The 13,923-nt window shown below is 47.8% G+C and overlaps 1 protein-coding gene across 5 annotated transcripts in view; it reads right to left on the reverse strand.

The window, feature by feature from the left end:
• Positions 1–13,923, reverse strand: part of SLC9A9 (solute carrier family 9 member A9) — a 902,600-nt gene that overhangs the window by 822,875 nt on the left and 65,802 nt on the right. For 4 of the 5 annotated variants that reach the window (XM_029617398.1, XM_029617399.1, XM_029617396.1 and 1 more), the window contains exon 3: positions 1,242–1,397. The exons of the other annotated variant lie outside the window; for it this stretch is intronic. In XM_029617398.1, the coding sequence (XP_029473258.1) occupies positions 1,242–1,397 (156 nt within the window). The remainder of the gene's footprint in view (positions 1–1,241; positions 1,398–13,923) is intronic. 5 annotated transcript variants of the gene reach the window in all.

Raw genomic sequence — 13,923 nt, forward strand, 5'->3', positions numbered from 1 at the left:
CACCACCCTACTCGGCCTCGACCCGCTAGAGCTCGTCCCAGACGAGGAGGAGCCCTCACTGGACTCCCTTCTGGACCTACGCCCCCCCTTGTCATGCACCGCACCCCGTGCTTGCTTACCTGCAGCATCCAGGACGCCCACGGCGCCTGCCACCGGAGATCCTACGTCCACAACGCCGGTTGTCTCCCGCATGGCACCACCGACGGCCCTCGACCCATGGGCGGGAGCGGCACCGGAACCCTGAACCTCGCGATTCCTCCAGGCTTCACGGCTGGACGGGCCAGGCAAATCATCCTCTTCGGCACCTGCGGAAAAACCCCTCTGGCCACCGGCCTCCTTGCTGCGTACAGCACCAACTACCAAGGGCACTCCGGCACCGGCAAACTGCCCAGTAAGGTCCTCCACCTCCCTTGACCCACCGAACCCCCCCGTGCAACCGGGAAAAAATTCCCCCGCTCCGAGAGGCGCGTGCGCTGTAGACCGTCCCCCGAAGCCTTGACCACCCCCAGCGGGGCCATCGACAGGCCCCTGTATGAAGCGATAGCCAGACCGGGCCATGTGCCCGAGGATATCAGCGAGCAACGCCGCTGTGTCCCGCGGACCCGAGCCCGGCATAGGAGCAGAGGGCTGCACTAACGCGGGAGGGGGGAGGGGGCAGGAGGAAAAACCGGGGCCAACGCAAGAACTGGCCACCGAAGCTACCACCCCTCCGAACCCAGCAGAGGCCTCCGGTGCCATCGCGTCGAGGCTCCAGGCCGAGCTCCTGCTCCTGCCAGGCCGTCCCGAACGCGCTCTGGGCCGCATAGGGCTAGGCCTGCTGCCGGCCCCATCGGCCACGTGGCTGGTAGTCTCCGGTCGCGCTGAAACGCGGCGCCGAGGTCGCGCCTTCCGTGAGCGGGGGAGTCCCGGGAAGGCAGGCGGAGGAGCCGCAGCAGGGACCGAAGCCCCGCCCTGAGCTGGGGCGCGAGGCTCGTCCGAACCCACGCGGGGAGGCCCCGGAGGCAACAGGGGCTCAGGGACTGGCACGGCCGCCGCCGGCCGTGGGAGGGAGGGTCCCTTCGCACCGCGAGCAAAGGCCAGGCCGAAGTGCGTGCCCGGGCTACCCAGGGGGGGGGGGGCTATCGGGCTCCGGGCCACTTTCACCCGATTCAGCCGAAGGGCCGCCCTGGAAGAAAGCAGGAGGGGGGGGGGGCCGGCGAGGGGGGCGACGGCCGCAGCCCCGGAAGAATGACCGCACTCACCGCGTGCACCAGGTCTTGAGCCCCCAGCACACGAGCCGGCTCCAGCGCAACTCCGCCGCTTGCTACCACCGGCGCCGCCGCCGGCCTGGCAGACCTCCCTCGCGATTTCTCCGCCAGCTGACCCCGTGCACGCCGCATAGCTATTACGCGCTCGCTCTGAAAAGAAAAACCAGAAAGCAAAGATCGCGCAATTGGAAAACAGGCTCGCAGCGAGCAAAAAACCTCTGTTCGATACGCTGCCTGATTCCCAACTGCCTGAGTCCTTGCTCTTTCCACCCACTAGCTCTGCCGTCCACCAATGGCGAGGCAGCATATGAATTTGCTGCCTCCCATTGGTGCCTATCTAACTCCTCTCCTAAGCCCCCCCCCTCTCTCCCTCCTTCCTTCGTTGCCTGCTCCCGACGCTCGAGCCCGCGTTAATGGCGGCGATCCCGGACCAGCCAGATCGCCTTCTCTTCTGACAAGAGCCCAAGAAGCTCAAAAGAACTTCTAATAATTGGATGAGTATCATACTGAGATCCCATAGTAGAAGGCTCAGCAATGAGCTTCAAATGAAGGTCGCCCTATTATACAGAGAAATAATTACCTTCTACACGGTGGCAAAAGCACCAAGGTGAAATTTAACTGGATCTGTTATCTGACCAACTTGGACAAATGCAGAAGGTATTTAACCAGATTTCATGTGAAACAGGGGGAAAAGTTCTAGGACTTTTCCCTCAAGTCATACAGCAAGATTTTTCCACACCATGGGCTTCCCTCTTGAAATCCCTTCTGAATGCCAGAGGAATAGAAGAAACATTACCAGACGGATCCTGGGGCTGCAAGGCTACCCTCCCTTCATCTAGGCTAACCAGTCGATTTTAAATCCCCCGGCACGCGCAAATACCGAGAGATATGTGCCATGCACATTTTCCAAGTGGCCCGGTCACACACGTATCTCCCATTACGCGTGGAAGTGCTGGGTTCCTAAAGAGGGCCGGACCGGAGAATAGCCAGGACATGGGCCGGCCAGGACAGTGCCATTAGGCAATGTCCCAGTGAAGCATGTGTTTCTGATGTGAGACTTTCTTGCATTTACTGGCAAAATTATTACCTTTCGAAACTAACATTTTTATGGAGTCATTTATACCTACAGAGAAATATGATCCATTTACAATGCGGGTAGAACTTCATAGATTTTTATTGACTTTTTTGGACCTAGGTCCTTTGAGGTTGAGAAATCTATGAGTTATACAAAGCCTCATCGTGGATGCCTTCAGAACCCCCCCACCCCCATCCACTCATTGTAGCCTTTGAGGAGTTGGTGTTGCAAGATTTACAGACATTGGAAGTAAAAGATGAATGCGTTAGATTCAATTTGACCAAACAATTGATGACACCATAGTAATACGTCCCGCTGATAAAGGTGGAGGCATCCTGGCTTTAGATGAAAGTCAGCTTACGAAGGAGGCCATGGCACAATTGAGTGATACTAAAATTTATGTTGCATTAGATCATGAACCGACTTTACACATTCAGAAACAAATTAAGGAGATATTAGATCAAGCTTTGGCATCTCATAATTACTACTAAGGAACATCAGTTTCTTTATCAGACACAACCTACTGTACCATATATTTATACGGCAACTAAGATCCACAAATCTTTGATTGCGCCACCTAGAAGACATATAGTATTGTGTATAGCCTCGGTTTTCGAACCCATCGCTAAATTTGTTATGTCTTTAGCAACAGACCTGACAAATTGAGTTTGAGTTTTATATACCGTCATTCGGTAATGCCATCACAACGGTTTACATATTTCAATAGGGGGATAAAAGGTTACATATTTTCAAAAAGGAGATATATATATATATCAATACCTATAAACGATGCTTGACTGACGTGCCGCAAATGCGCAGTAGAGACCAGCTCTACCGCGCATGTGCGGGCGAGCACGGTCTCAGGCAGCGTCAGGGAAAAAAAATGGCGGCGTCGAGTGGCGGTTCGCAGCGGCGGTAGCGACGGTGGCGGCGGTTCGCAGCGGCAGCGGGCGGCGGTTCGCGGCGGCGGTGGCAGCAGCGGGCAGTGGCAGCAGCGAGGGAGGGAGGAGAGAGCGGGAGGGAGGGAGTGAGTTCAGGGAGGGAGGGACTGAGTGAGTGAGAGGGAGGGACTGAGGGACGGAGAGGGGGGACTGAGTGGGACTGAGGGAGAGAGTGAGAGGGAGGGAGAGAGTGAGAGGGACTGAGTGGGAGGGAGAGGGGGGACTGAGTGAGTGGGACTGAGGGGGAGAGGGAGGGAGTGGGACTGAGGGGGAGAGGGAGGGAGTGGGACTGAGGGGGAGAGGGAGGGAGTGGGACTGAGGGCAGAGGACAGAGGGAGTGGGACTGAGTGAGAGGGAGGGAGGGAGAGAGTGGGAGGGGGAGGGGGGAGAGGGAGGGGGGAGGGGGGAGGGAGACTGAGTGGGAGGGAGGGGACTGAGTGGGAGGAGAGGGAGGGTGGAGAGGAGTGGGTGGGGGAGGGGGGTGGTGAAGAGTGAGGGGAGAGAGAATGAGGGGGAGGTGAGAGACAGAGGGATGTAGCCCGTTTTAACGGGCTTAGCGGCTTGTATATATATAGTTAATACAGAAATAAACAACCCAGGTAGACCCTGATCATGCATTAACACTTGGGACATTATACATGAATTTCCCATTTTGGTAATGTCCGCTTTGCAGTGCAGTAACCATGCAGCGTAGTGTAAATCTTGAAAAAATCAATGGTATTTTATATGTTTATTATCTAGGAAACTATTTTATGTCCTAGCTTTAATTCAATCAGTTTCTTACACACTATTCCTCCAAAAGGCATTTAGCTCAGAATTTACACAAAAATTCCAATGCATTGTTACTAAAAGTTCTCTGACCTTGGTGGGGGATGAGGCGAGTAATTTATTAACTTCTTACCCTAAGAAATACAGACAGTTTATGTTAAAGTCTAGCTGACATCTTGCAAAGATCCCTCTGTCTTTATCCTTAGGCATATACTTTATCCTTTTTTTCCACTGGACATAGGTTCTGATGACTAAAGGGATTTTCCCATTTTGACAGCAATTTTCAAAGACAGTTGCTGCTATGACTAAAATTAATTTATATAAAGCACTGCAAGTGGTATGTAGCACTGTACAAATTCTCATAGATGAGACCATCCTTGATCCATCTATTTCATACAGATGAAACAAAAAAAGGTTTTAGGAGAACCAGTGAGCAGATTTATATTCTCAAAGGTAGAATAACAGATGGGATTTAATGGCACTAACTTTTAAAAAGGAGACAGAGCAGCTTTTAAACTAGGGGGAAAGCCGACAGTCACTTAGCAGTGCATGGTTCAGAGGATTGTATCCTTGGAGGATACTAATGAAACAGAAGAGTTAGAGCATCCCAACAGAGAGGTTCCAATAAAAGCAAAAGTAGTCCATGTGCCTATATGTAAAAAATCACCTGAGCTAAAGATTTCCAAATTATCCCTCAGAACTGAAAAGCAGGTTGTTAATACAAACAAAAAACACACTCTGTATGCCAATGCCAGAAGTTTAAGAAGTAAGATGGGAGAGTTAAAGTGTATAGCAGTAAATGATGAGATAGACATAATTGGCTTCACAGAGATCTGGTGGAAGGAGGATAACCAATGGGACAGTGCTACATCAGGGTACAAATATCACAATAATAGGGAGGATCAACATACCCCTCCCAGGAACCGATGCCAGCTGTGTCAGTAACGCACCAATGAGCGCATGGAGTTTTTCCAACAGTGGTTCCAAGATGGATGGTGCCAGCTCTGGTGCCATTAATACCATAGGACTGGTGTCCTGCATTGCCTGTTCGACTGCCAGCTATACTCACCTCTCGAGCTCCACCCCTAACATTGCCTATGCCAACACCAACTGGGAGGAAGAAGAGAGTGATCTAATCCTCTTCGGAACAGAGGAGATCAGTGACTGGCATCAGCTGTGATACCCCCAAAGCGATCCTGTGGCCAGGAGTGCGAGTCCTTCATTGGTGCTGGGGGTCCACCATGGTCTCCACTAGTCCAGATGCCAGTTACCGATCCAACATGATAGAATGGATAAGTGTGTAACTGATAACTCAGACCACTTTAATTTGGTAAAACTACAAGAGAAGGTTTTCATGGGTAATGATTCAGATGGACTGAATCAAATCACGGTGAACCTAGAAGATGTGGTAGACCTGATTGACAAACTGAAGAGTAGTAAATCACCTGGACCGGATGGTATACACCCCCAGAGTTCTGAAGGAATTAAAAAATGAAATTTCAGACCTATTAGTAAAAATTTGTAACTTATCATTAAAATTATCCATTGTACCTGAAGACTGGAGGATAGCAAATGTAACCCCAATATTTTAAAAGGGCTCCAGGGGCGATCCGGGAAACTACAGACCGGTTAGCCTGACTTCAGTGCCAGGAAAAATAGTGGAAAGTGTTCTAAACATCAAAATCACAGAACATATAGAAAGACATGGTTTAATGGAACAAAGTCAGCATGGCTTTACCCAGGGCAAGTCTTGCTCACAAATCTGCTTCACTTTTTTGAAGGAGTTAATAAACATGTGGATAAAGGTGAACCGGTAGATATAGTATACTTGGATTTTCAGAAGGCGTTTGACAAAGTTCCTCATGAGAGGCTTCTAGGAAAAGTAAAAAGTCATGGGATAGGTGGCGATGTCCTTTCGTGGATTGCAAACTGGCTAAAAGACAGGAAACAGAGAGTAGGATTAAATGGGCAATTTTCTCAGTGGAAGGGAGTGGAGTGCCTCAGGGATCTGTATTGGGACCCTTACTTTTCAATATATTTATAAATGATCTGGAAAGAAATACGAGTGAGATAATCAAATTTGCAGATGACACAAAATTGTTCAGAGTAGTTAAATCACAAGCAGATTGTGATAAATTGCAGGAAGACCTTGTGAGACTGGAAAATTGGGCATCCAAATGGCAGATGAAATTTAATGTGGATAAGTGCAAGGTGATGCATATAGGAAAAAATAACCCATGCTATAATTACACAATGTTGGGTTCCATATTAGGTGCTACAACCCAAGAAAGAGATCTAGGTGTCATAGTGGATAACACATTGAAATCGTCGGTTCAGTGTGCTGCGGCAGTCAAAAAAGCAAACAGAATGTTGGGAATTATTAGAAAAGGAATGGTGAATAAAACGGAAAATGTCATAATGCTTCTGTATCGCTCCATGGTGAGACCGCACCTTGAATACTGTGTACAATTCTGGTCGCCGCATCTCAAAAAAGATATAATTGCGATGGAGAAGGTACAGAGAAGGGCTACCAAAATGATAAGGGGAATGGAACAACTCCCCTATGAGGAAAGACTAAAGAGGTTAGGACTTTTCAGCTTGGAGAAGAGACGGCTGAGGGGGGATATGATAGAGGTGTTTAAAATCATGAGAGGTCTAGAACGGGTAGATGTGAATCGGTTATTTACTCTTTCGGATAATAGAAAGACTAGGGGGCACTCCATGAAGTTAGCATGGGGCACATTTAAAACTAATCAGAGAAAGTTCTTTTTCACTCAACGCACAATAAAACTCTGGAATTTGTTGCCAGAGGATGTGGTTAGTGCAGTTAGTGTAGCTGAGTTTAAAAAAGGATTGGATAAGTTCTTGGAAGAGAAGTCCATTACCTGCTATTAATTAAGTTGACTTAGAAAATAGCCACTGCTATTACTAGCAACCGTAACATGGGATAGACTTAGTTTTTGGGTACTTGCCAGGTTCTTATGGCCTGGATTGGCCACTGTTGGAAACAGGATGCTGGGCTTGATGGACCCTTGGTCTGACCCAGTATGGCATTTTCTTATGTTCTTAAGAAATGCAGTAATTGGACAACAAAAAATCTATATAAGTAAAGCAGGAAATGGAGCAAGTGGATGAGGGGTAGGGTGAGCCACTTTAGTAGGAAGGAAAGACATCAAACTATATCTTTAACTTTCAACCAAATGGAAAAGCCAGTGGAAGAAAGGCTGGGAAAGCCAAGAGCACAAGTACCAATTCCCACTTTTGTAATGATTGGCGTGGGAGTGAGCCCTATATCCTGCGACATAGTTGATGCAGCCTCCTAGGCTACGCGCCCTGTAGCGGGACGGTCTGGAGCTTCACCTATACCAGCTGCCTCCCCTGCAAATTGAGCCCTTGGGTTCTGGCAGCAAGCAGGACTTAGGTGTGTCCCTAGGGCAGAGAGAGCAAGGGGCCAAGGGCACACCAGGGTCAGGACAGGCAGCAAGCTGGAGATATGGAAAATAGGCCAAGGGTAGGGGCAAGCAGCAGACAAACGTGGTTAAGTGAAGCAAGGTGTCAGGTCCAGGAAGCAGGAAAACGTGGTCAGGTCCAAGCAAGAGACCAATACCAAGAGTTTGGGCCGGAATGGATAAACACACACAAAGGTACTGGATGAAAGAAGAAGAAGAGATCCAGGCTGGGCAAGAACCTACACAAGGTCGGATAACTTAAAAACCTAAGCAGCTATATTCAAACATAGCCGGTTAGGTTTTTTAAGTTATCTGGCTGTATATATACCCCCTGGAAGAGAGGAGGTGCAGGGGAGATATGATACAAACCTTCAGATACCTGAAAGGTTTTAATGATGCATGAACTTCGAACTTTTCCTTTGGAAAGGAAACAGAAAAGCAGGAGTCACAAAATGAAATTCCAGGGGCGGACAACTCAAAACCATTCACGGAGAGAGAGTGGTGGATGCCTGGAATGCCCTTCTGGAGGAGGTGGTGAAGACAAAAACAGTGAAAGAATTCAAAGGGGCATGGGATAGACACTAAAGGTTAGCAGATGGAAATGAAGAAAAGGGTGCAAGGAGGTAACCTGCTGCTGCAGTGGCTACTGCCCTTAACCAATAAGTCTTGATGCTTTTGATGCAACTGCAACATTGCTCTCTGCTTTGACGGTGGGGGTGGGTGGGGGAAGAGGAATTGGATTACAAAAATTAAAAAGAATAAAATCCAGTCAAATAGCTGAGCACTCTTGTAATAATACACAATGGGGCGGATTTTAAGAGCCCTGCTCGCCTAAATCCGTCCAAATCCGGGCGGATTTAGGCGAGCAGGGCCCTGCGCGCCGGTGAGCCTATTTTACATAGGCCTACCGGCGCGCGCAGAGCCCCGGGACTCGCGCAAGTCCTGGGGTTTTCTGAGGGGGCGTGTCGGGGGGCGGGCCCGAACCGCGCGGCGTTTTCGGGGCGTGTCAGAAGCGTTCCGGGGGCGTGGCTACAGCCCGGGGCGGTCCGGGGCGTGGCCGCGCCCTCCGTACCCGCCCCCAGGTCGCGTCCCGGTGCGCAAGCGGCCCGCGGGGATTTACGTCTCCCTCCGGGAGGCGTAAATCCCCCGACAAAGGTAAGGGGGGGGTTTAGACAGGGCCGGGCGGGTGGGTTAGGTAGGGGAAGGGAGGGGAATGTGAGGGGAGGGCAAAAGAAAGTTCCCTCCGAGGCCGCTCCGATTTCGGAGCGGCCTCGGAGGGAACGGGGGTAGGCTGCGCGGCTCGGCGCGCGCCGGCTATACGGAATCGATAGCCTTGCGCGCGCCGATCCAGGATTTTAGCGGCTACGCGTGTATCTACTAAAATCCCGCGTACTTTTGCTTGCGCCTGATGCGCCAGCAAAAGTACGCCAATTCGCGCGGTTTGAAAATCTACCCCAATGTTACTACCAAAAATGATATTGGATCCTTCAACGATCTCTCTCACTATGATGTTTCACATATAATTATAAAGTTGACATGTTTTGCTTAGCTGCGTCAGGACAATTCACCAGCACCCTGCCACTAATTCTAATCATGGAAATGCTGCTTATTAAACATTTTTATAAGAGATCAATAACAGATGTTCATCCTTCATATAGCCTCAATAACAAAGTCCTTCATGGATTCAAATAGATCTTGATCCCATGCAGGTGTAGAAGAGTTCATCTCACATCACATTTCACTCAGAACTTAGAAATGCACTTGGGCTACTGAGTGGAGAAAGTTGAAAATTAACTTTTATATCAATATTGCTTAAATAATAGTATTGATTTTAAAAAATTCTCTCATTTAAAACACAGGGGAGTACATACTTTACCAAGCAATATTCTTCTCCAAAACAGTGCTCTTATATTCTTAAAATATGGGTCTGATTCCCAATAACCCCCGAATGATACCAGAGCTTCATCGGATTGCATGTGAAAATCACATTCTTCCTGAACTGTGATCACTCCGTTGTCAATCCCACAACTCCAGAAGCTTCACGGTTAAAGGTTACATGCAGCAGCTGGAGCTTTCAGATTGACAGTAAAGAGCAGGCAGGCCTGAATTTGTCAATAGGCAAAGCAGATTTTAACCTAGGGCAGCAGATATCTGGGAGGCAGCAGGCAGAGCAAAAAAAATGTCCAGCTTCATAGCAGAAATAAATATAAAAAAGCCTCCATTGTTGCGGGTGAGTGGACCCTTGAGTCGAGACGAACTTGGCACCACCTATAGGGGGAGCCCCCTATAGGCCCTCGTAGTCGGGAGGCAGATGCAGGCGAAGTGGAGACCCAACTGGACCTTTACCTATACCAACTCACGTTCCCCGCAGGTTGAGCCCTTGGGTACTGGGGCCAGCAGGACTTAGGAGCGAGTCTCCAGGTGAAGACAATCCAACAAAGACAGAAGACAGCAACGAAGTCAGACGTACCAGTGGTCAGGGTCGGCAGTGGACAGGAGAATCTAAGGACTGGCCAAGAGTCGGGGCAGGCGGCAAGACAGAGAGAGACGGTAGGCAGGCAGGAGGTCAGGACAGGAAGCAGATAAAGTGAAATCCATGGACGAGCTGAGTCAGGAACCAGGAGAGCAAGCCGAAGGGATGAGGAGCTGGAAAGGAAGCAGGGGCAGAACCAAGGTACAGAGAGGAGCAGGAGCTGGAGCAGGAACACTGGTCAAGGAACTGGAACAGATCTGAGCAGGAATGTAGCAACTCACATTCATGAGGAAGCAGGACCTGTTGCTAAGGCGAGAGAGAGATCATCACTCTGGGCAGCAGGGACTTCCCTGCCGCTGGCACAATTAAACTCTGGAATTTGTTGCCAAAGAATATGGTTCGTGCAGTTAGTATAGCTGTGTTTAAAAAAGGATTGGATAAGTTCTTGGAGGAGAAGTCCATTACCTGCTATTAAGTTCACTTAGAGAATAGCCACTGCCATTAGCAATGGTTACATAGAATAGACTTAGTTTTTGGGTACTTGCCAGGTTCTTATGGCCTGGATTGGCCACTGTTGGAAACAGGATGCTGGGCTTGATGGACCCTTGGTCTGACCCAGTATGGCATTTTCTTATGTTCTTATGGCCATTTCAATAGGAGGAAATGGTGCATGCGTGCGTCTGGGGGGGGGACCTTTGACAGCAGCAGTGGCGTCAGGAGACGCAGGGAAGATAGAAGCAGGATGTGCTCGCCGAGGTCGGCATCTGGGACAGAGGCCAGCCGCAAATGGGGCAGAAGCGAGCCTCCTGGCCCCCCGAGGTGAGGGGAACTGGCCGTGCAGGTCCGCGCATGGGGCACCTAACGCCACTGCCCCTCTGATGCTTGCCAGCCATGACCAAGAAAGAATCAGATTTGAGAACGGTGTTGGGGGTGTGCTTTTAATTTGAAGGGGGGGGGGGCAATGATATTTTTGTCAAATGGATCTACCCACTTTAAGTTAGGTGGTCAGATCCTTTGGTATAAATGTTCATTAAGGCACTTAGTGGCCAGATAACCAACTACAGTTTGGCTGGCTAAATTAATTTAGAATAATTTTCAGTCACAATCTAGCTATCTAGAAACTGGCTGGAAATAATTCTAAACATAGCCAGCAAAAATAGAGTTGGTTATCTTAGCTGGTCAATGGCTCTTTGAAAATTTACTCCATGTTACTGAGTTATAGTGTAGATACAATGTATAGATATATATGAAATTGAGAAATTTGACTACAAATATACAGTTGTTCTGTTTTTTTGTTTGTTGGTTTGTTTGTTTTGCCTTCTTATGAATTACAAGGAAGGAACTAGTTGATTTTGAAAATGCATTTGCAGTCCCACAGCTACTTCAGATCCACAGGGAGTCTAATTATTGCTCTAATAGAAACAATTTTGAAAGGTTTATGCATGGGAACCATGTGTTTACCCACATAAAAATGTTTTTTGAAAACTGCCTCCCCTCAGTGCAGGTAAAAGCAAATTTGCTTACTGAAAATGATGTTTTACATAGATGATAGGATAAATTAGACATGCTCTATAGATGACATTATCAGGTGGCACCGAATGGATTTGTCTCACCAAGCTGGTAGAGCTTTGAGCTCTACGGAGCAAGTGTGGGTGTTACCTAGAGAACCTCTTCAGTTTATATCAAAGCTAAATATAGCCAGGTAGTCCACTCTCCAAGGAGGCGGCAGGCATCTCATGGCTAATTCATCCTGCTATCTACAGAAAACATCATTTTCAGTAAGCAAACTTGCTTTTTTCCCCATCAATAAGCAGGGTTGAATTAAACATGATCTGTGGGGAGTCCCAAGCTGAGGATTACAGCGGAGCATTTACTGGGTAAGCAACTATGGAGAGTAGACTACTGCGAGAATAGGCCATGTAAAACGACTTGTCTGAAGTTACTGTTAGCCCTGTGAGGTTGTTCAGACAGCAATGGGACATAGAGGTGTGAACTGGTGATGAAGCTGCAGCTTTTCAAATGTTCTTGAAGAGCTCTACCCTAAGATGAGCAATAGTAGATGCTAGTGCTCTAAGCTGATGAGGTTCAATCAAGTCTGTTATCTGCAATCCTGCTAAGATGTAGCAGTTTTGACCATATTCCGCTAACCTGGTGAACAAAGTACAGTAGGCAACTTTGAGATCAAGTTGATTAGTGTTGCATGTGACCAAGAGATAAGAAGACTGGTGCTGCGATTGAGGTCTTTTCTTCTACCACATGAAGTCACTTTTATAATCTAAGGATTCATTCTCCTTCATGGACATGCAGTCTCAGAATACAATAGGATTAATTGAATGACATGGAAAGCCGAGACGACTTTGGTAGAAATGTTAGCTGAGTGGAAAGGACCACCTGATCATAGAAACAATTGTATGTATGGTATATAGAGGACATAAGCCTGAAGTTTGAGGTAGCTGAGGTAAAAATGCTACTTTTCCCTGTCAAAATTGAAGAGAATCCATCTGTAGTGAGTTGAAAGGAAGCCCCATGGGTGAAAAGAGACAACATCTAAGTCCCATGAAATGGAAGGTTGTTGTGCTGAGGGTAAAAATGGCACAAACCTTTCACAAAGCTAGATATCAGTGAATGAGTAGAGATGGGTTTAGCATGCACCTGAAACGTGGAAGCCACTAAGATGTTGAGATGTAACTTTACCGGCAGGCCTGAGTCAGAAAGGAGGAATAAGCACGTTAGCAAGAGCTTGGGCTCACAAGAAAATGGGACAAAGGTTTTCTGTTGGTACCATTTGGAATATTTAATCCATGGGAATATATAACCCTCACTGGTGGATTACGTTCCTGCTGAAACTAAAATGTCCTCAATTGCTCTAGATAAGGAGAGATGAGCATTCAATATCCAACCCCTCAGACCGAGGTACAGAAGACTTGGATGATAGTTTGTTTTTTTGTTTTGCATTAATAACATATGTCTGTCCTCAGGTTATGGGGACACTGCTGGAAAGTTATATAAAAAATGCAAAGTATGTCTGTCCGGGCCACTCTAGAGTATAAGTAGTAAGGAAGCATGCTCTTGCAGAAGCCTTCGCACTGCCCTGGCAATCAGTGGAAGTGATGGAAAAGTATCCGAGACTTGCCCCCCAATTGAGGAGGAAAGCACCCTAAGCTAATCTGAGATCGCTGGATTAGAACAAATAAGAACAAAACTGATCTAGCTATCCACTCTGTATTGGTGCAAACAGGCGCTGACCCTATAAAATGAATAGTTCACTAGTTGTATGTCGCAAGGACCAATCGCGCAATTGGAATACTCTGTTGAGGTGATCCGTCTGTGTGTTGGAGATTCCCGGAAGATAGGGAGCATGTAGGAGAGGCCAATGTCTGGTTCCACATTCTTCAATCTTGAACGTTTCCATACAGAGAGGCTATGATATTGTGTTTCCCTATTTCCTGACATAAAACATAGGTATGTGAATTTTGAAAGAGTGAATCTAATCTCCCTTAACTCAAGAAGATTGATCTGATAGTGACTCTGTTCATGAGACCAGGCGCTCTGGGATCAAAATGATCCCACAGAGCCCCTATTGCCTTTCAAGATGGTGTCTGCTGCTAGCAAGAAACAATGAGGAAAAACGCAAAGAGGTGCCCCGTACTGAACCATGTGAGAGGCAGGGGGTTTACTAGTAGGTAACTCTCAACTTAGAAACCTGGATTGTGGTGGACAATGGATGAAACCGCAGATTCTATTGAGAGTAGAGAACCCCGTGAAGATAACGGATATAAATGCAAGTTGCTGGGACGACGTACAACAGCTTGCAGACATATCTTCTGACAAATCAAGAATCACTGCCATTGTGTGCTGGTAGGTCAGTAGTATGTGTATGAATGATATCACTGGGTACACATGATCGGTCATCAGAAGCCCTCTCTCTTGTAGCGAGTATATCCATGGTCTAATGGATTTTATTATCTGA

The sequence above is a fragment of the Rhinatrema bivittatum genome, chromosome 9 (genome assembly GCF_901001135.1).
Source record: "Rhinatrema bivittatum chromosome 9, aRhiBiv1.1, whole genome shotgun sequence".
NCBI classification, from domain to species: domain Eukaryota; kingdom Metazoa; phylum Chordata; class Amphibia; order Gymnophiona; family Rhinatrematidae; genus Rhinatrema; species Rhinatrema bivittatum.